This window comes from Microcaecilia unicolor, chromosome 5 (assembly GCF_901765095.1).
Source record: "Microcaecilia unicolor chromosome 5, aMicUni1.1, whole genome shotgun sequence".
NCBI classification, from domain to species: Eukaryota; Metazoa; Chordata; class Amphibia; order Gymnophiona; family Siphonopidae; genus Microcaecilia; species Microcaecilia unicolor.
This window is the reverse complement of record NC_044035.1, coordinates 137,013,586-137,036,619: the sequence shown is the minus strand read 5'-3', so window position 1 is coordinate 137,036,619 and position 23,034 is coordinate 137,013,586. Positions and strand designations below refer to the sequence as shown.

Below are 23,034 nucleotides of genomic sequence, written 5' to 3'. Positions count from 1 at the left end.
ATTATATAGCCATGGTATCACCATTAACAGAGAAGAGGTTCAGCATATTGTTACAATTAATGTACAAGAATAACAGGTAGGTAGGGTAACTAAAAGGATAATACATAACATACAAGTGAGAGTAGGAAAAAATGTAATGTTCAATAATGATAATATGATAAAATAATCAAATCAGAAGGGATCAATATTGGTTGGTTCTGGTATAGATTAGGAAACAAGTCATTAAGGAGGATTCTTTTTGTAAGTCTCTTTGAACAGGTACATCTTCAGTAACTTCCGGAAGGTTGTCAAGTTGTGCGTAGTTTTTATAGTATTCGGTAGTTTATTCCATAATTGTGTGCGGAGGTAGGCGAAGCTAGATGCATGTATTGATTAAATTACACATTACTAACAGTAGCTCTGCCTCATCCTTGCCTCACATGGCAGACTGCCTTAGGCTGCCCCTGTATCCATAGCACACCTGAATTACAGAGTACCATAATTTACCTGCGTATTTGCATGCCCTGCCCAATCTCCACCCATACACATGTCTCCAGGGAAATTACATGCCATCAAGACATAGTGAATACTTTTATGCTAGTTGGTGTTCTTTAAGGGGTGATTTATGTGAATCCCTGTCTAAAATTAGATGGTTTCTTAGCACACATTCTATAAGGAACCATCTAATTTTAGACAGGGATGCACATACATCACCTCTTAAAGAACACCAACTAGCATAAAAGTATTCACTATGTCTTGATGGCATGTAATTTCCCTGGAGAATGTGTGCTGAGTTTTGAAATTTGATTCCTATGGCTAGGATTGCTTACTCTGGATTTTTTTCAGGCTGTTCAGATTTATAAAATAACTGTCTCAAAGTCAGAAGGGTGGTTAAAAGGTTGGGATATTGCTCACAGTTTAGCTGTCTATAGCTCTCCAAAAAGTGGGAGAAAACACTACTACTACTACTACTATTTAGCATTTCTATAACACCATACATGAAGATTTATTTTAATTTAATTAAATTTGATATACTGCTAATTGCCATATGGCAACTAAGCAGTTAACAATAAAAGCTCGAGAGGAGCACAAATAAGGGAGCAGGAATTGGAAATAGTCTGAATGGGGAAGATTGGGGGGGGGGAAGAGAAGTGATTGTGGCTTGGGGGGATGTGAGAAAATAAATGGGGCTTCATGGTTAAGTGCCCACAAATGTATGTTTGCATAGGGCTCAATATAGTGTTAATGCACCCCTGGCTTTACACAAGGGATTAAGAGTCATTCTCCTCAGTCCCATATATTTTATGTTCACCTCTGAAATGAAATTGATGAAATTATGGCCTCACTACTTATTTGGTAACACATGTATAGGTTTTTAAAACGTAGCAGTTACACGTGGAGGTGTCAGCCCCTACACATGGAAGTTGCAACATTGACACCTCCATGTGGAAGCTACCAGATGTGTGCCGTTTATTTTTTCAGTGTTTCTATTTCTAAAATGACTGCTCCCACTGGATAGGATAGAAATACATGTACATCCCTGCAGATATTAGAAAAGGCTCTTCTTCGGCAGCAGATCTGAATGCTTCCCAACCTTATTCCAATCTCTATGTTCCATGTACAATGGGGTTACATTTTCAAAATCTTTCTCCCAAAGTGCCCTAAGCTTGTGAGAAGTAACTAAACAATTGATCGTAAAAGAATTCAGGGCAGTGTAGCAAGCTATAAGGGCAGAGTTCCCTATATCAAACATAAGTACATAAGTAGTGCCATACTGGGACAGACCAAAGGTCCATCAAGCCCAGCATCCTGTTTCCAACAGTGGCCAATCCAGGTCACAGATACCTGGCAAGATCCCCAAAAAGTACAAAACATTTTATGCTGCTTATCCTAGAAATAAACAGTGGATTTTCACCAAGTCCATTTTAATAATGGTCTATAGACTTTTCCTTTAGAAAGACGTCCAAACCTTTTTTAAGCCCCGCTAAGCTAATCATCTTTACCACATTCTCTGGCAACGAATTCCAGAGTTTAATTACATGTTGAGTGAAGAAAATTTTTCTCCAATTCATTTTAAATTGACTACTTTGTAGCTTCATTGCATGCCCCCTAGTCCTAGTATTTTTGGGAAGTGTAAACAGACGCTTCACGTATATCCGTTCCACTCCGCTCATTATTTTATAGAGCTCTATCATATCTCCCCTCAGCCATCTTTTCACCAAGCTGAGGAGCCCTAGCAGCTTTAGCCTTTCCTCATAAGGAAGTCCCATCCCTTTTATCATTTTCGTTGCCCTTCTCTGCACCTTTTCTAATTCCACTATTTCATTTTTGAGATCCACTATATCTTTTTTGACTAAGCTGTACCAGTTGTGAATGCAACATTTAACAAACACTAATAGTACAGCCAGTATATTAACAACTAGTTCAGTTATTAACATAACTACTGTACTAATCCATTGCAAAAAAAATAAAAGCCATCACTACACAAGTAATAAAAAAGACTTGAATTTGGTAGGATCAGTGTATCATGAATACTGTGTCCACAAGCACTGTTCAATAATTGTGAAATGCTGTGGCCCAAGATAACATGCAGGTACTATGTAAGAATCAGAAAGTGTTTATAGTATGAGGAGAATATTTGTTTTAACCCAATGGTTTTTCACCCCTACCCCCAAAATCATTTTGTTCAGTAGCTGTAAGCATGAGGAGGGGAGGTGTAACAAGCCTGGAAAAATCCTCTGGTCTCCCAAGGGGCTATATCGGATCTCTGAGTCATGGAGTCCTCACATAGTAGGTGTTTGGTTACATGCCTTTTATGGGCCCAGCTCAGCTGAGATATCAGTATCTACATTATAGCTCCAGTCTATTCTTAGGTGCCACTTCAACCAGACACAGCAGGCAAGGCAACAATTATCATTGTGTGTTCTTTGTGCTTTTTTTTCAACCTCAATTGCTTTTAATTCTTTTCTTTTTTCATTAAACATCTTTTATTTTTCCCCTATCTTACAGTTTTTGTAAATTTTTTTTTTAGAGGCCTTTGGTGGCTGGTGTGAGAGTTACAAAACAAAATGTCTTACTCTGTAACTCTCTCTGGACCTGGACCATGGGGCTTCCGACTGCAAGGCGGAAAGGACTTTAACATGCCCTTGACCGTCTCCAGAGTAAGTGCAATGAGAACAGTACTGTGTATGATTTATTCATTCAGTACCATTATGCAACGTGTTTAAGGGATTTAAGTGCATGATATTCCTCTGAGTCGTAGGTGCTGAAAGGCTGTTGCTACTACAGTGAGGTCAGTCGCTGTGGGCTAAGATGACCTTTTTGACAAAACTGCTTTATTTCTCCTAGTATCAGCACCAGTTTGGACAGTGTCTCGAGATTTTGGACAGGTGGCAAAGCCAAGACTAATATTTAGGAGAATCATTTTCAGTGAGGAGTATGCAGCTTAATATTTTCTAAATTACACATCTATCTCAGTGAAGTCATTTGGCTGTCATAATATTCTGCTTGTAAATTTATGTTCTTATGGCCACAAAGGATTTTTTTTTAATGAGGAATCCACTGAAGTAGAATGTTAAAATTAGTTTTATCATAATGCCAGAAGGTGGTAAATGATTAGAATATTCATATTACCTAAACACACATATATCTATATACTTGGAGTCCTTATTTGACTTTCTATATAATATAATTAATTTTAACTTGGTGTCAAAATCGGCATAAAAGCATTCCATCATTACTGAAAACAGATCAATTTGCTGCTTAAAAACAGTTTTACATTAATAGCAGGAGTGTATGGTAGAAAAAAGAGAGAGTGTTGGCAAAATACCATCTTTCCTGACTCTCTAATATTTAGGAGAAGCTTCTAATATCAAAGCAGGCTACATCTGCACATCCAGAGAGCTAAATTATGAATGAACCTTTTGTTTCCAGGCAATGTTGATATTTTATGCTCCCAGACAGTTTCTGGCTTTTTAAAGTTAGGCAGCTAGTCAGTTTCTGCAAGATGGCTAATCCAGAGAGTCAATAGTACTTTCCTTAGCTAGGTGACTTCAGAAGTAACTGTTCTTCGTTAAAATCATCTGTGTAGATGCTTGCTCTAAAGGTTCAATAATTAATGTACAGTAACACAAAAATAGCACAGTATTTTCATTTATTCCATATTTGCTTTATTTTAGTATGGGGCAGTTGCCTTTGATAGCTGCAGTATGTCCTAAAGATGCACCCAAAAGTGTTATTAAAAGGTTTTTGTTCTCTTCCAAAACTTATATCTATTGTTTCCATTTTATTTTTAATTTTAAAAGATTTTTTGTGTGTTAATCCTATGGTGGCTACCAGGCATGTTCTCCTTGTAATAGAGGCCTCTGTGACTGTCCCCTTTTCTCCTCCTGGCATCTATCACCATCCCCTAAAAGGGGCAATCATAGCCCACATATGCACATTTCAAATTGGATAATATATGGCCATGTCTTTATTAGATGACCTAACAAGGGAATCTAATCCTTCTGCTCAAGCCTCTCTATTTACTACCTCAGAGAGGTCTTCCCAGGCCTGCAAGGCTTCTTGCCAGTTGGTATCCCAGGGTCACCACAACAGCAAACCTTATCCCAGCTGCCCAAGCAGCCTTCCTGGTCTGTCTTAAGTATACAAGCCTGCCCCAATGCAAGATTTCTCCAAGGCCTTGAATTGTAAGGTCTCGCTGACAGGATTCTGCATGAACTTAGATGAATTGGCACAGACTACCACCCAATCTGTGGTCAAGCTCATGCTGGTCCTTCTGGCCCCTTCCTACCATCCTTCAGGGGCACAACAGGAGGAATAAATTGATAAAATATTGCTTATAAGCTATATTCCCAAATTAGCGGGACAGAGATCTACCTAATTACTCACCCACCCATAATAAAGGGTGGGTGAGTGAAAAAGAGCCATCCATTCTGGAGAGGGCAAGGGCTGAAGGGGAGGGGAGCCATTGGCCTCTTTTAAACCTCATAAATCTTTGCCTTCACTCCTCTGGAGCCAGCCAGTGACAGTCCTGCTTAACGGTCACATATAATCAGGCTGTGTCCAGGCCTACTCGGCATGCTCCTTCCAATCAGGAAGTTACTGGTTTGGCAATGTGCTCCAGTTACCATGTGGTCTCCTCCAGTCCCCCAGTTGGGTGTTGTTTCTATTATGTGCACAACAAGGGACATCTTAGCAATTCAGTCCCTCCATCCCTCACTGCTGGGTTGGGGTATCAGAATGATGGCTGAGCCATGTAAGCCCTGGGGACCTCTCTTGGAGGCTGTTAGGGCCATGGGAGGCCCATTACCAGTGGCCAAGGAAGGCATGTTAACCAGCTCACTTCTTGTTGTTTAACAAATAGGAACTCTCTATATCCTGCAAAAGCAGGGCTATAAGTGAAGCAATCGGGAAAATGCAGTTGTGGCTACATCTAGCCTAGATCTGAAACATTATTCTTCAAAACACTTTGTTACTGATGCTGAGAAGTAGGAGTGCAGAATTAATCAGTTAGAAGTGTAGATGGTCATTGCCCATCTCATTCAAATTCAAACAAAGTATTGGATAGTATTAAACTTACTTCAGCACAGCACTCTATATGCGGGTCTCTAAAGTCTCACTGGAGCTGAAGTACATTGTTTAGATATGTTTACAATTTCTACTGTGAGTTTTCAGTCCAAGACAACACTGTATACAATAATTTCCAAAACTCAACCTGAAATTAATTATCTCCCATTACCTAGCCAACCTGTCACCTTCCCCTGTCCATTCCCCTCACCATACCATTTGGATGTCAATATCAAAAACATAACCACAAAGTGTTTCCATAACCATATCCCTCAAGTTCTGTTTTTCAACCCCAAATAGGTTTTCCACCAATTATATATAACCTACCCTCTATGCAACCCCTCCCTCCAACCGTATAGCTTTCTCTAACATTATTTTAGCCACCTGCAGCTCCTGTGTGTCATAAGAACATAAGAGTTATCATCCTGGGACAGACCGAAGGTCTATCAAGCCTAGCATCCTGTTTCCAACAGTGGCCAATCCAGGTCACAAGTACCTGGCAAGATCCCAAAACAGTACAATACATTCTATGCTGCTTACCCTAGAAATAAGTAGTGGATTTCCCCAAGTACATCTTAATAATGGCTTATGGACTTTTCTTTTAGGAAGTTATCCAAACCTTATTTAAACCCACTAAGCTAACTGCTTTTACCACATTTTCTGGCAACAAATTCCTTATGTTGTATAACATCCCCCAGCTGACCATATAAGATCTCTTTAAGGCTTATTTTCGAAAGAGAAGGACGCCCATCTTTTGACACAAATCGGAAGATGGGCATCCTTCTCCCAGGTTTGCCCAAATCGGCATAATCGAAAGCCGATTTTGGGCGTCCCCAACTGCTTTCCGTTGCGGAGATGACCAAAGTTCCCTGGGGGTGTGTCGGAGGTGCAGCAAAGGCAGGACTTGGGCATGCCTAACACATGGGCGTCCTCGACCCATAATCGAAAAAAAAAGAGTGTCCCTGGCGAGCACTTGGACGACTTTACTTGGTCCTTTTTTTGTTACGACCAAGCCACGAAAAGATGTCCGAACTGACCAGATGACCAACGTAGGGAATCGGGGATGACCTTCCCTTACTCCCCCAGTGGTCACTAACCCCCTCCCACCCTCAAAAAAATAGTTTAAAAATATTTTGTGCCAGCCTCTATGCCAGCCTCAAATGTCATACTCAGGTCCATCGCAGCAGTATGCAGGTCCCTGGAGCAGTTTTAGTGGGTGCAGTGCACTTCAGGCAAAGACCAAAAAAAGAGAGTCCATATCTCCAGCAAAAAATGCCAAACGCACAAAACAAAAGAAACGGAAGAAACCCAAAAAGACCAGACTGAAACCACAGATGGTAAGAGCACCAAAATAGTTTACTGGGACCCTACACGGTCTGTGTTTCGGCCAAAAAGGCCTTCCTCAGGGGTCTAAAACAAAACATAACATATAAACATATGTAAAACACATATAAAAGTCTTCCATGCAAGATTCTGTATATAATACGTGTAATGGTGACATTCAAGTACTATTAAAACCATAAAAGTCTAAAAACATATAATATCACAAAAACATTATAAAAGGTAAATGAGGATGCAACATTTGAAATAGTCTGGAATAAGAATAGCAATAAAGGCCAAGGCATATAAATATGGTAATATTGTTTCAACCATTCAGAGCCACATACAGGGATATGTATATCGAAAACATATAAATATAAATATGGAAATGTCAATTCAACCATTAAAACCATATACAGAACATATCAGAATTATATGTGATGTAAATTAATATATAGTAAAATAGAAAGAAAAAAGGAAATGAAAACTGAACAAGATAAGATGATTAAATGGTAATGTACACCAGTTCTATAAACTCTTCAACCTTGACTTCATCTAACAGTTGCCCTAGGATATGAAGGCCCCTAGATTCCTATTTCTTGTAAGTAGTCTTCATGGTCTGGTTGGGAGCCCATAGTATATGTTATCAGGGTTGATGTAAAAAAGTTTCTATCTCACAGTAGCTTGGCTCTCATGCTCCTCCTTAAGTCAATGATCCCTTGAATGTATGGGTTAGTTCATTTTTATATGTTTTTAGCACATGTACTGGTAACTACAGTATAGCCCAGAGGGGCATATCCCCCACCATCTTTTGCTCTAACTTGGTCCACCTCTTCATTGTCTCCCCTCCCTCCCATATTGCGGATACTTGTAATTGCGATACCATATAATATTTTGGAAGTTGGAGACTGCCATCCCTCCTTGTGCTCTAGGCCAATATAGCACTTCCCTATGGACCGTTGGAAGTTTATGCATCCATATGTATTCAAATACTTTGTGATAGAGCTTCTTAAAAAAAATATCCTGAATTGTCTTATGAGAAGCACCATAAGCAAAGTAATTTAGGAGGAATGATCATTTTTAAAGCATTTACTCTACCCCACCAAGTCAAATTGAGCCCTTCCCATCTCTTTAGCTCTTCCCATAGCTCCTTGAGTAATGGGGGGTAGATAATCCTATAGAGCTTTCCCATGTGACCCCTAAATATCTGATATATAATGGAGCCCATTTAAGTGGGTATTGTGTCAGTAGCTATGTGACTTGTTCTGGGTTTACACTAATATTTAATATTTGGACATTTGGACATTTGTCTTGAAGCCTGATACTTGCCCATATTGTGCTAGGGCTTGGGTAATTTCAAGCAGCAAATCTATGGGGTCTCTAATTGTAAATAATATATTATTGGTTTATTCTATGTTGATCCCTTTAATAACAAATGCCTTTTATTGATAGATGGTCCCTAATGTGTTGTGCTAGAGGCTCCACAGCTAAGGCAAAAAGCAGGGGCGACAAGGCATAGGCATCTTGTGTCCCCCTCTCAAGCTCAAAACTGGATGTCCTATAAAATGTCTTTTGCCCAGAAATCTACCCTCTGTCCTTACTTTTTCCAAGGCCCTCAACATGAAAGTCAGGTGACCCTGTCAAAAGCCTTTTCTGCATCAATGGACAGTACCAATGATGATATTCTGGCTCACCTGGTCTGCCATATCAAATATAGGACCCATCTGATAAATTCAGTTTGGTTGTGTCAGACCAGTAGAGGCATGACTCTTTGCAATCATTCGGTCATTATTTTTTTAAAGATTTTGAAATCCATTTCCAACAGGGAGATTGACAGATATGATCCACAGTGAATGCAGTCCTTCCCTTGGCTTGCACCAGGAATGGGACAGTTCATTTATAGTATAAAAGGTGTTAAACCTCTAGATAGAGCAGACCCAAGATATTTTTTTAAAATATGGGTAAAATTTATTACTAATGCTTAAGCCTGGGACCTTGCCATGTGGGAAGTCATAAGTACATAAGTATTACCATATTGGGAAAGACCAAAAGTCCATCAAGCCCAGCATCCTGCTTCCAACAGTGGCCAATCCAGGTCACAAATATCTAGCAAGATCCCCAAAAAGTGCAAAACATTTTATAACTGCTTATCCCAGAAATATTAGATTTTCCCCAGTCCATTTAATAAGGGTCTATGGACTTTTCCTTTAGGAAGCTGTCCAACTCTTTTTAAAACTCTGCTAAGCTAACCGCCTTTACCGCTTTCTCTGGCAACAAATTCCAGAGTTTAATTACAAGTTGAGTGAAGAAAGATTTTCTCCAATTTGTTTTAAATTTACTACATTGTAGCTTCATCACATGCCCAGTACTCCTAGTATTTTGGAAAGCGTGAACAGATGCTTCACATCTACCCGTTCAATTTCAATCATTATTTATAGACCTCTATCATATCTCCCCTCAGCCACCTTTTCTCTAAGCTGAAGAGCCCTAGCTGCTTTAGCCTTTCCTTATAGGGAAGCCGTTCCATCTCCTTTATAATTTTCATCGCCCTTCTCTGCACCTTTACTAATTCCACTATATCTTTTTGAGATGTGACGACCAGAATTGAACACAATATTCGAGGTGCAGTCGCACCATGGAGCGATACAAAGGCATTATAACATCCTCATTTTTGTTTTCCATTCCTTTCCTAATAATACCTAACATTCTATTTCTTTCTTTGCTGCAGCAGCACACTGAGCAGAAGGTTTGAACGTATCATCAACGACGACACCTAGATCCCTTTCTTGGTCCATGACTCCTAATGTGGAACCTTGCATGACATAGCTATAATTCAGGTTCCTCTTTCCCACATGTATCACTTTGCACTTGCTCACATTAAACGTCATCAGCCATTTAGACGCCCAGTCTCGTAAGGTCCTCTTGTAATTTTTCACAATCCTCCTGCGATTTAACGACTTTGAATAACTTTGTGCCATCAGCAAATTTAATTACCTCACTAGTTACTCCATCTCTAGGTCATTTATAATATGTTAAAAAGCAGCAGTCCGAGCACAGACCCCTGGGGAACCCCACTAACTACCCTTCTCCATTGAGAATACTGACCATTTAACCCTACTCTCTGTTTTCTATCTTTTAACCAGTTTTTAATCCACAATAGAACACTACCTCCTATCCCATGACTCTCCAATTTCCTTTGGAGTCTTTCATGAGGTACTTTGTCAAACGCCTTCTGAAAATCCAGATACACAATATCAACCGGCTCCCTTTTATCCACATGTTTGTTCACCCCTTCAAAGAAATGTAGTAGATTGGTGAGGCAAGATTTCCCTTTCCCTAAATCCATGTTGACTTTGTCTCATTAATCCATGCTTTTGAATATGCTCTGTAATTTTGTTCTTAATAATTTTGCCCGGCACCAACGTCAGACTCCACCGGTCTATAATTTCCTGGATCTCCTCTGCAACCTTTTTTAAAATCAGCATTACATTGGCCAAACTCCAATCTTCTGGTACCACGCTCGATTTTAAGAATAGCCCACATTGTTTCATCTAGACCTATTGGTTGGGATAGTTGATGCAATCTCTCCTGGAAATAGGCGGGGTAAATCTATTTCTTATAAGTACTGATTTATCTCTTCTAGGGGTGCAACTTGCTCTGCTGTATAATGTTTCTTATAAAATTGGATGGCAGTCTGCCTGATTGCCTTACTAACTTGATGTTCCCCTCCTAGGGGGGTCCTTAATAATTAAATGGTATTCATGCTGCCTTCTTTTTAAGCTTGCAGGCTAGAAGTGTCCCTGTCCCATTACTCGATTCAAGGTACTTCTGTTCAACCTGCTGTAACTTGTTTCCTCCATAGTTGATATATATATATATATATATATATATATATATATAATATATATATATATATATATATATATATAATATATATAGTTATAGTTATAGTTGATCTATATACTCCTTAAGATCCATCTCTATTTTGTTCAGCGTTGTCCTTCCTCATATTGGTGCTACTAGTCCAATAGTTATTGGGGCATGGCAGACCATACCTGAGGTTCTGTGATCATTGTCTGTATCAATCCAGTCTCCAGTGTCCACATATATATTCTAGAATAGGCAGCATGAACCTTGGAGTAGCATGAGTGTTCTCTTTGTGTGGGGTAGAAATGTTGTCATATATCATAATGATCCCAGTGTTACAACAATAATTTAAGCTTTTCCTTACTTGCTTGCCAGTGCCATATTATCAATCCGAGGTTTGGTTGTCAAATTGAAATCTCCCCCTATGAGAAGGTGCTCCTCTGCATGGTTTCTCAGGAGCTTATAAATGTGTTCGTAGAATCTCCCCTGGTCTGAATTTAGGGCATAAACATTTAGAAGTATATAGAGCTGGTACACTACCTCTGCTTTAAGCAAAACGTAATGCCCTTCTCTTTCATCACTTCTTTAGCTCGACTAGTCGAGGAACAGGAAATTAAGATGCCTACTTCATTTGTCTTCTTTTTCAGCCTATTAGAGGCTAGAAATATTAACAAATACTTAAAGAGCTTTTCATGAGACTGCAGTAAATGTGTTTATTGCACAAGTCAACCCCCAAATGCCTCTAAAGTATAGCTGGCACTTTGGAGGAAATTATCAAACATCATATCTCTATTTCCTTCTTGATTTCTCCCTACCCCCTCCCCCTCCTTCTCCCCCTGCCTGATTCCCACCATTACTCACCTCTCCTCCCTCTCCCATGTCTAAGCTCTGTCCCATATCTTCCCCATCTACCTCCGGATCATTCAGGAAGTACTTATAACACCCCCATTCCTCCCTTTCCCATTGATCTAACTTCCCCTTCACACTTGTTATTTATTTGTTATATTATGTCCATGGTTTTCACTATATACCTTAAATATTGTTAGGCTCCTGCAAATAGTTCCCCAATTGTGTTCATAGTTAGAAATAGGCCCCCTCTATTATATTGGTCTCTGCGCCAATAGCCCAATTATTTCTATTGAAATCCTCCTTTTGTAGTTCTTCTATTGAAAGCCTCCCTTTGTGGTTCTCTTGACTTGCCTCTTTAGTGTTAGAATAAGCACATGGTAAAGGCTGCTTATGGGTTGGGAATGGGCGTGGACTGCATACTGCAGTTAGTACACAATCACCTACCACATACTGTAACTACCACCTGCTATAGAGTTTTACATAATAACATTCATAAGAACATAAGCGTTGCCATACTGGGGACAAACCAAAGGTCCATCAAGCTCAGTATCCTGTTTCCAATAGTGGTCAATCCAGGTCACAAGTATCTGGCAATATACCAAAAGAGTAAAACAGATTTTATGCTGCTTATCCTAGAAAAGGCAGTGGATTTTCCCAAGTCCATCTTAATAATGGTTTATGGACTTTTCTTTTAGGAACGTGTCCAAACCTTTTTAAACCCCGCTAAGCTAACTGATTTTCCCACATTCTCTGGCAACAAAATTCCAGAGTTTAATTCCACATTGAGTGAAGAAATATTTTCTCTGATTTGTTCTAAATTTACTACTTAGTAGCTTCATTGCGTGCTCCCTAGTCCTTGTATTTTTGGAAAAAGTAAACAAGCAATTCACGTCTACCATTTCCACTCCACTTAGTATTTATAGGTAACTTTGGATTTATAGGTAACTCTATGGGAATGTGCTGGGAAGGCCTCAACAGTCAGCACATAGGCTTTTCATGTACTATTGTATGTGTTAAATACAAAACTTTACTGCATTTTACTGTACTGTAAAGGGTCCCTAATAATCACCTAAGTACCTTTATAAAATATAGTCCCAGACTGAGCCCCTGTGATGCACAGATGCTGACACACATATACGTCTGCTTCAAAGAGGATGCAAATGTGTTTTATAAAACACACACACACACACACACACACATCACAACTCCATCCCTGTTCTGCCCAAATTATGTTACCAGGAACATCTATGCTTATGAGGGAATTCTCTAAATGGCACCCAAAGTTAGTGCCTGGTAAGGTCCATGCTAAACTAGAGCACGCTGCATGGAACTCCCTTTATGGAAAACTTGCTTAGTGTGGATCTCGCACCTAACTTTGGATGCGAGCACTTAGGCCTGCTGAAACTTGATGTAAATGCTGGCACCAGCTAATGGCAGCTGAGTGTGTAAATGGCTCTTTTCTATAACATCACGCCTCATTTCTGGGAACGTCCCTGCTCTGCCCTTGGCCATACCCCTTTTTGAGTGGCATGCTATAGAATAGGGCACAGAGCAGATCCATGCGTAAACCTAAACAAGTGCCAACGAACACCAATGTGAACTGCTCATTAACTAATTAGTTTACATGCAGATCTGGGATCCATGTTCAAATCTGGGTGACCTATATACAATCCGGGGGTTTGTGTGTGTATAAGTATTAACTGCCTTATCACCACATGTCCTTACAGTTTTCTCAGATGCCTTTTCCACGTGTAAAACAGGTTAAACATGCAGAAAAGCATTTATAAAATTACCCCCAAAGTGCATATGACAGCCTGAGTAACAGACTCCAGATCTTTATTCCATGTAGAACACAAATGAAGACGACCAGATTTCAAGGCTAATGGAAGTAAGAAAGTGTAATCACAGTCTTAAGAAAAGCTCAGTGCTCTTAGTTTTACCATTCTGTGCTCTTAGAGGGTCTTTTACTAAGCTGCAGTGGTGTTTCTAGCTCATGGTAGAAATAAGCTGATGGTAAATGTTGTGATACCCATTATATTCCGATGTGCGTCTCAGTGTTTATCATGAGCTGAAAACGCTATCATGGTTTAGTAAAAGGACCCCTTAAATTTCCCTCTCCTGACACACGAATCAATTATCTCATTTCTGATTTCCTCCCCCCCCCCCCCCCCCCCATTGTTTTAGTTTCCCTCACATTGTCTTATTTTAAAAAGTGTGCAACCTATTACATCCAGGGTTAATCGGTGGGAGAATCTCATTTTTGGCTCTCTACACCACAGGAATAAGCATTACCATCCAAAATGTATAGCCCAAATGACTGAGCATTGGCTAGAAGCAATTTACTAATGTGTTAGATTTGTTCCCTTCCCCCCAGCCACCCACAGTGACTGATTCTTCACCGAGCTACACTTGTTTAAGACTGCTGTTAAATTTATTGCTATAAAGGCTCTGGGAAGTTTATACATTCTGATCACTAAGTCAAACATTGTGCTCTGCTATGTGCTGTAAAATGGTTAGGTTCAGAGTTTTCCTGGCAACAAGTTGCCACTGCAACTCAAAAGCTTTCATTTGCTTTACTGTTGCATTCCACGAATGCCCTAAGCCAACTATAAGGAATTGAGTGTGAGACTATACCATATTTAAGGGTGTGTTAACATTTCATTTTTGCTTCGTAAATATCTTGTGAACGTCTAACATATGTGGCAGACCATTGCCCTGGTACAAAATAAGTACCTGTATATAATATGTAAACCACTTTAATTGTGACTACAGAAAGGTGGTATTTCAAATCCCATCCCTTTCCCTAAAGGACCCCAGGGTTTAACTTCAGCGCCTTATTTATTTTATTTATTTATTTATTTATTTATTTATTTACTTATTTATTGTATTTGTACCCCACATTTTCCCACCTTTTTGCAGGCTCAATGTGGCTTACAGAGTATGGAAATGAAAACGTTGTTACATGATTTGAAGACAAAAAAAAAGACAGTCAATCATAGACTGAGGTGAAAGAGGAGTTCAGATGGAAAGGTGTTAGGTAAGGTCGTGTGAGAGGTGTCTTAGGTGTACTTGGGTAGTTTAAGGAGTGATTTGTTTCATTGAGGGTGACTTTTATAGGCTCTGTTGAAGAGATGTGTTTTCAGGGCTTTGCGAAAGCTTGTTAGATTGGTTATGGTTTTCAGCGCCATGGGTAGTGCGTTCCAGGACTGTGTGCTTTTGTACGCAAATGTAGTAGCATAAGCCTGTTTGTATTTCATTCCTTTACAGCTGGGGAAGTTCAGGTTGAGGAATTTGCGGGCCGATCTTTTGGCATTCCTGGGCGGTAAGTCCACTAGGTTTAGCATATAGAGTGGGGCATCTGCATGAATGATTTTGTGTACAGTCGTGCAGATCTTGAACTCAATTCGTTCCTTGAGCAGGAGCCAGTGTAGTTTCTCTCTGAGGGGTTTCGCACTTTCGTATTTAGGTGTTCCAAAAATGAGTCTGGCTGCGGTGTTTTGGGCTGTCTGGAGTTTTTTGATGGTCTGTTCTTTGCAGCCTGCGTATAGAGCGTTACAGTAGTCCAAGTGGCTTATTACCAGTGACTGTACTAGGGTGCGGAAGATGTTTCTTGGGAAGAAAGGTTTTATTCTTTTGAGTTTCCACATCGATTGGAACATTTTTTTCGTAGTGTTCTTCGCGTGGGTGTCGAGAGTGAGGTTTCGGTCAATGGTGACTCCAAGGATTTTCAGATTTTCTGAGATAGGAAGTGTGCAGTAGGGTGTAGTTATTGTAGGGTAGTTGTTTGTATTGTATTGGGAGGTGAGAACTAGGCATTGAGTTTTTTCTGCATTTGAGTTTTAGCTTGAATGAGTCCGCCCAAGAGTGCATAGTCTGGAAGCTCTGGTTGATCTCGTTGGTTATTTCATTTAAGTTGTTTTTGAATTGGATATGGATCGTAACATCATCGGCATATATGTAGGGGTTAAGGTTTTGGTTGGCTAGGAGTTTGGCTAGTGGTATCATCATTAGGTTGAAGATAGTTGGTGAGAGGGGGGATCCTTGGGGAACTCCGCATTCTGGTCTCCAGGGTGGTGATCTGTCCGTATTCACTATTACTTGGTAGGATCTGGTGGTGAGGAATCCTTCAAACCATTTGAGAACTGGGCCTCCGATTCCGAAGTACTCTAGTAGGTGTAATAGTATTCCATGATCCACCATGTTGAAGGCACTAGACATGTCAAATTGTAGGATGAGTATGTTCTTGCCGGTTGCGATCATTGTTTTGAATGTGTTCATTGCCTACACTAGTACAGTTTCAATACTATGATTTGATCGAAATCCTGATTGAGACTCATGTAGAATTGAGTGTTTGGTCAGGTATTCGGTGAGTTGTTTTGTCACTATACCTTCCATCAATTTTGTTGTGAGTGGGATGGAAGCGACTGGTCAGTAGTTGGTTAAGTCCATTGTGCTTTTCTTGATATCTTTAGGCAGAGGAGTGAGTAGGATATTTCCATTTTCCGTGGGGAAGAGTCCGTTTATGAGTCTGTAATTTATTTGGTTCATGAGGTCTTGTTTGAATTGTTTGGGTGCGGATCTTATTAGGCTGGTAGGGCAAGTGTCAAGTTTGCATTGAGATTTGGCATATTTACTGAGGCAGTGTGTGAGTTCATTTATTGAGATCAGGTCAAAGTTGGTCCATGATCGATCGACTGGGTATTCCCCAGGATTTGGGTCTACGCATTCAAGGATGCTTGTGTACTCAATGGTATTGCTCGGTATCATGTGTCGTAACTTTGTAATTTTTTCGTTGAAATAGTTCGCTAGGTTGGTTGCCGATGGGGTGTCTGTGCTATTCGAGGTGACCCGAGTGGTGTTTAGGAGACTGTTTACAAGTGAAAAGAGTTTGTGCGTGTCCTTGTAGTTTGGTCCTATTATAGTTTTGTAATGCGTTCTTTTGGTATGTCTGATTTTGTATTTGTATTTTCTTTGTACTTGTTGCCACTCTTTGAGTGTGTGTTCATCTTTTTTTTTGCTCCATGCCCTTTCTAGTCTTCGGACCTGTGTTTTTAGTTCTTTCAGTTCTTCATTAAACCATGGGATTGAGTTATTCCTATGTGAGGTTCTCGTTTGGAGCGGTGCTATTTTGTCTAGCACTGTTCTGCATTTGTTGTCCCATTCTTGTAGGAATTGGGGTGATTCTGTAATTGTATTCCATTCCTCGGTATATATTTGTTGCCAGAATGTTAGAGGGTCTATTTTTCCTCTCGTAGTATAAGTTTTCTTTTCTTGTTTTTGTTGTTTCTCTTTTGTTTTCCAGAGGAGGGAGGTGGTTGCTTTGTAGTGACCTGACCATGGTGTGATTCTCCATTTTGTATCCCTGAATATGAGGTTTGCTTCTGATGAAAATTTATGAGTTATGATGTCTAGTGTGTGTCCTTTTTTGTGGGTGGGTTGCATGTTCGGCCAGTGGATCTCCCATAGCTGGAGGAATTCCTTGCATTCGTGTACGTTGTTTGAATTTGTGTCTTCGAGATGGAGGTTTATATCTCCTGCTATGAGGACATTTTGGGAGGACAGAAAAGTATTTGATATGAAGTCTGTAAAGTGTATTTGTGCGTCTTGCCAGTTAGCCGGGGGTCTGTAGAATAGGATTATGTTTAGTTGATCATGTAGGTTAGGGTGGGTGATTCTAACTGTGGCTATTTCGAGTTGAGGGAGGATTGATGCAGCTGTTGTTGTAACTGTGAATTGGGATTTATAAATTATAGCTATACCTCCGCCTGTTTTTCCTTCTCTTGTCCAATGGGTGATTTTGTATCCTGGTGGACATAGTTCTATGATTATCGGGTCTTTGGAATTATGGATCCAAGTTTCATTGATGAGAAGGAAGTCAAGGTTATCTGCAGTTATCCAGTCAGCTATCATTGTAGTTTTCTTGATTATTGATCTGGCATTGGTGTATCCTATTTGTATTAATTAGTGTTGCTTCCTTGGGTTCGAGTTTGTGGTGATTTTTATCAATTGTCTGTTTTCTTGATGTGCTGGTTTGGTGTCTTCTTTTGGTATCTTCTGTTGGTGTCCATGGGCGTTAAGTTTGTCATGGTTTTTGTTATTTGTTTGGGTGGGCATTGTGTGTGTGTAAGTGGTGTGTGATTTGTGGGGTTGTTGTTATCTGTGTCGTGGGTTGTGTATACGTGTAAGAGTAAGGTGAGACAGAAGAGAGTTAGGAATGTTTTGCTGGGATTCATATCAGCATTTAAGGCACCACAGCGATTTCTAGGCAGCAGTGTATAGAAAAAACAATACCATGTGAGAATAGTACATAAGAGCACGCGGCATCTGGTTCAGTGGGGTAGTGTGCTTAGAGGTAGATCTTGTCTGCGGGAATGTAAGTGATGCAAGTCTCAGTTGCAGTGAACCCTGTGGTCAGTCCAAATCTGCGGAGTCCACATCACATCTAGTACATATGAGCAAGCGGCATCTGGATCAGTGGGATAGTGCGCTTAGAGGTAGATCTCGTTTGCGGGAAAGTAAGTGATGCAAGTCTCAGTTGCAGTGAACCCTGTGGTCAGTCCAAATCTGCGGAGTCCACATCACATCTATGAGCGGTGCAATCAGCGCGAGGCGGTTCAGTCTAGGCAGTGTATTCTGCATTAGTTCAATCAGATCTCACTTGCCTTAAACTTGTCAACAGTTCATGTTGATCTTACTTGGTTTACATCTAGAAGCAAAGCCAGCCAGCATTTGCATTTAAAGCATTACTGTGAGCGGTACAATAAGAAGCAGAGCCAAGCATTACTGTGAGCGGTACGTTCAGAAGCAAAGCAAAGCCAGTGTTTACATATAAAGCATTACTGTGAGCGGTACATGTTATTTCCAAATATCTTACAGTGAAACAGGTGGCTCATTTGCTTGATATTCAGAGCGAAGCAAAATGAGACAACCATATATAAATCAGAGCTGTAAGCGATGCATTCCACTATTATAGTTACTACTACTACTAATCATTTCTATAGCGTTACTAGATATATGCAGTGCTGTACACTTTACATGCAGGTACTTTCTCTGTCCCTAGAGGACTCACAATCTAATGTTTTTGTACTTGGGACAGTGGAGGATTAAGTGGGAATTGAACCCAGGTTGTCAGGCTCAAAGCCTACTACACCTACCATTAGGTTACTCCTCCACTCCTGTCATGACAGGAGCTACCAGACAAACATTGAGTTGGTGCTTTCTCTAAAATTGAAGAATATGAAATGAAGTTTTGTCCAAATTATAGTATATAAACTCATTAGATTAGAAAGATATTCCTGAAAATGTACTATTTGGTTTATTAGACCTTCTATGCAGTTTCACAGACATAACTATCATGATGAGAAAATGGTTAGTCTAAAGTGAATTCTACATTTTATTGGCTTTGCTGATGTTTTTCATTTGATGTCAGTTGCCCAACTCCAACTTTCAGTTTGACTGCCTGCCTGAGTTTCTGAAACTTTCAGTTTGACTGCCTGAGTTTCTGGGAGGTCCTGGTAATCTGTTGACACAGGAGGCCTAGTCAGTCAGAATGACAGGTGAAAACACATTTCTGTGTGTCAATGAAATGAAACTTTGTAGGACATTGGTATCTAACACTAAGTGTGAGGGGAGGGAGGTGAGAGTATGTAGAAGTGTGATCCACAGTTTTAATGTTACCTTGCAATAAGAAGCCAGGTCTGCAATACTGGGTTTTGTCTTTGGTTTTCACAAATAACTAAATTTAGTTTAGATTTTCCATTTTATTTTGTATTCTATTTAGTGCACAGAATTACTACTTTACGCTGAAAAATGGAGGAGGGTGAATAGTGGCATGCCTCTGGGGTCTGTACTGGGACTGGTGCTGCTTAACATATTTATAAATGATCTGGAAAATGGAACAATCAGTGAGGTGATTAAATTTGCAGATGACAAAACTATTCATAGTTGTCAAAACACATGCAGATTGTGAAAAATTGCAGGAAGGTCTTAGGAAACTAGAAGATTGGGCATCCAAATGGCAGATGAAATTTAATGTGGACAGATGCAAAGTGATGCACATTGGGAAGAATAATCCGAATCATAGTTACCCGATGCTAAGATCCACCTTAGGAGTTAGCACCCAAGAAAGAGAACTAGGCATCCTTGTTGACAATACGCTGAAATCTTCTGCCCAGTGTGCGACAGCCAAAGAAGCAAGCAGGATGCTAGGAATTATTAGGAAAGGGATGTGAAATAAGACCAAGAATATAATAATGCCTCTGTATTGCTCCATGGTGCAACCTCACATTGGAACCAAGAAAAAAGGGGGTTAAAAAAGGGGGTTCACACCTTCCACAAAACACAAGCAAACCAAAACAAGGGTGGAAGAGGAGAAAATCCAAATGACCAACCAAACAGCTGAGCAGGAGCTTCAAAATAAGGTTTATTAGGACCCGACACAGTCCGTGTTTCGGCAAAAATGCCTTCTTCAGGGGTCTAAAAACATAAAATTGATTTGCAAGTTTTATAATTTAAAAGCACAATAAAACAATATTTGAAACATGAAATCATAAAATGACAATACTGAAATTTATATAATCATAAAAAAATGATAATAAAAACATATGGAGTAATAATATAGACACATGATATTAATAATGACACACAAAATGTTAAAAAATAAATATGTTTTTACATGAATAGGATAGGAACATCCTCATTAATGTGAATTTGTGAATACAGGTACCATGTGGTAGTAAGAATTAATTGTAGTGACGACACAATTCTAGTGAAACAAGACTGTACAGCTGCTCTGTCTTTTATTAACATGGTATAATTTAATAAATAATACTGCCATAATATGATCCGGAGGAATTAATAAGTTTTTAGGCATGGTTAAAAATACATTGATAATAAATAAATGACTTGTCAACATTCCGGGTAATATGAAATTTCAGTACAACTCAGTCGCAAAGTAGAGGTGCTGAATCAAGCACAGACGGAAATAACGCTGAAAAACAAAGAACGCTGAAAAAACAAACAAACCAATGCTGAAGAAATAAAATAGGTCCGTCAGGATGAGTATACATCAAAGACACAGACCCGCTTACAAAAACAAAGTATGGCAACATTGGAAAGAGAAGCCAACATTAGAGTATAAACTGCTAAAACAGAGGCATAAAGATGCCCGTGAGGAAAAGCAGGCAAAACTAAGTAGGAGCATTTAAGGCAAAGAGCCAGCATCGTGCAAGGATGCTGCCACAGAAAAAGTGTTAAAAGGCACAACCCCGTAGAGGGAAAGAAGCAAAAAGGAAAACAGGAAAAAAAAGCATAAAACTATCATACCTGTCTCCACGGAAAAACTCTGTCTTGGTGAAACAGCCAAATGGACTGGTAAAAAAACCGCAACAAATAAAAAGGGAAGGTAAAGTGACGTAGCGTATCTGGGTTTAAAAAAGGTTTGAACAAGTTCCTGGAGGAAAAGTCCAGTCTGTTATTGAGATGGACATGGGGGAAGTCACTGCTTGCCCTGAGATCAGCAGCATTGAATGTTGCTACTATTTAGGTTTCTGCCAGGTGCTTGTGACCTGAATTGGCCACTGTTGGAAGCAGGATACTGGACTACATAGACCATTGGTCTGACCCAATATGGCTGTTCTTACGTTCTAAATTTCCTACAAACTGGGAAGTCAGTTAGGAACCCTTCTCAGAATTACAATATACAACTATGCCTTGTATCAGCTCTGAAATCCTTTTGGTTACCATACTAACCTAAATCGTAGCCATCAAATTGGTCAAAATCCATTTGGGTATGTTTATGCCTATATTTTAATCGAGTAAAGGTAGAAATAAAAATGCCTATAAAATATAGGACAGACATAGAATTCATGATATTTCTGTTTGTTGCATTCTCTCTCTCTCTAGCCTTGTCTCTCCATAACTTTTCATCTTTTTCCTGCCGCTCCATGCTTCCCTCCGCTCCTTCCTTCTTTCCTTGGCCGTCTTCCACCACCTTCTCCCAATCTCTTCCTTCTTTTTTTTTCTTTTTTCCTCCTCAGCCTTGTGGGTTGTAGTCTCCTTCACACAAACTTCTCATAATTGTTTTCATCGTCTCATGAAATGAAAGAGTCATTCATACTAAAAACACATTCAGAGAAATATTAAAAAGAGCAGTTTTCTGATGCCATCAAATATAGGGGCCCTTTTACTAAGCTTTGCTAATAGAAAATAGCCAGTGCTATCCCCAGCGAAGGGATTTCCCATGCCCTGAGGTCACTTTTAGTGTGGATCTGAAATGGCCTCGTACTTACCGATAGAGCACTTACAACACCTGTTTTCTAGGCAGTAAGGGCTCCCTTGTTAACCATGAACTAACCGTTGGCGAGTAGCAATATAGCTGCGCTAGTCAATTAGTGCAGAATGCCTATTCTTCACCCCCCCAAACATGCCCCCAGAGCTAAAAAAAAAAAAATTGTAAGCGCATTAGAAGCGTGCAACGATCCAAAAACTACTGCGGGATGTCTGAGTGCACCCCATGGTAGTGGGGTTTAACCTGAGGTAAGCATGCATTAGTGCTTACCACCGCTTAGTAAAACGGCCCCATAACTACAGGTGACGTATCTGTGTTGCACACGTAACTGCACACCAAGGCCTCCCGTGATCCACCAATAGGGACACTAAAAAGGGGAGTTTTCAAAGATGGTCTATGCATAAGAATATCCCTCAATGACTGTAAAAAACTAAATGGGCAAATTTTTATTTTAGATATATATAGTTCTGTTATTATATCTGTGCACTGCACCCAACACTGGACTATTCCAGGGACCTGCATGCAGTTCTAATGGACCTGAGTATAACATCTGAGGTTGGCATAGAGGCTGGCAAGTAATGACCACTGAGGGAGTAAGTGGAAGTCACCCCTGATTCCCTCCAGTGGTCATCTGGAGCGGCATAATCGAACGGCACACTATATGGCCGGCGCCGCAAAGAGCAGTCCCGAACTGTATTATCGAAAAAGATGGCCGGCCATCTTTCGTTTCGATACTACGGTTGGGGCCGGCCAAATGTCAGAGATGGCCGGGTTTGAGACGGCCGGCATCGGTTTTCGCCGATAATGGACTAATGCCAGCGATCTCAGACCCGGCCAAATCCAAGGCATTTGGTCATGGGAGGAGCCAGAATTTGTAGTGCACTGGTCCCCCTGACATGCCAGGACACTAACTGGACACCCTAGGGGGCACTGCAGTGGACTTCAAAAATAGCTCCCAGGTGCATAGCTCCCTTACCTTAGGTGCTGAGCCCCCCAAATCCCCCCCAAAACCCACTCCCCACAACTGTACACCACTACCATAGCCCTTAGGGATGAAGGGGGGCACCTACATGTGGGTACAGTGGGTATGGGAGGGTTGGAGGGTTTAACATTTACCATCACAAGTAGGGGGGGATGGGCCTGGGTCCACCTGCCTGCAGTGC

General features: G+C 40.3%; 1 protein-coding gene across 4 annotated transcripts in view; it reads left to right on the top strand.

The window, feature by feature from the left end:
• Positions 1 to 23,034, top strand: part of LDB3 (LIM domain binding 3) — a 180,758-nt gene that overhangs the window by 21,700 nt on the left and 136,024 nt on the right. For 2 of the 4 annotated variants that reach the window (XM_030203362.1, XM_030203363.1), the window contains exon 2: positions 3,011 to 3,140. In XM_030203362.1, coding sequence (XP_030059222.1) covers positions 3,048 to 3,140 — 93 coding nt within the window. In that variant the 5' untranslated portion in view covers positions 3,011 to 3,047. Of the gene's footprint in view, positions 1 to 2,795; positions 2,898 to 3,010; positions 3,141 to 23,034 lie in introns of those variants that run through there. The other 2 variants (XM_030203361.1, XM_030203360.1) reach the window with 2 other exon arrangements.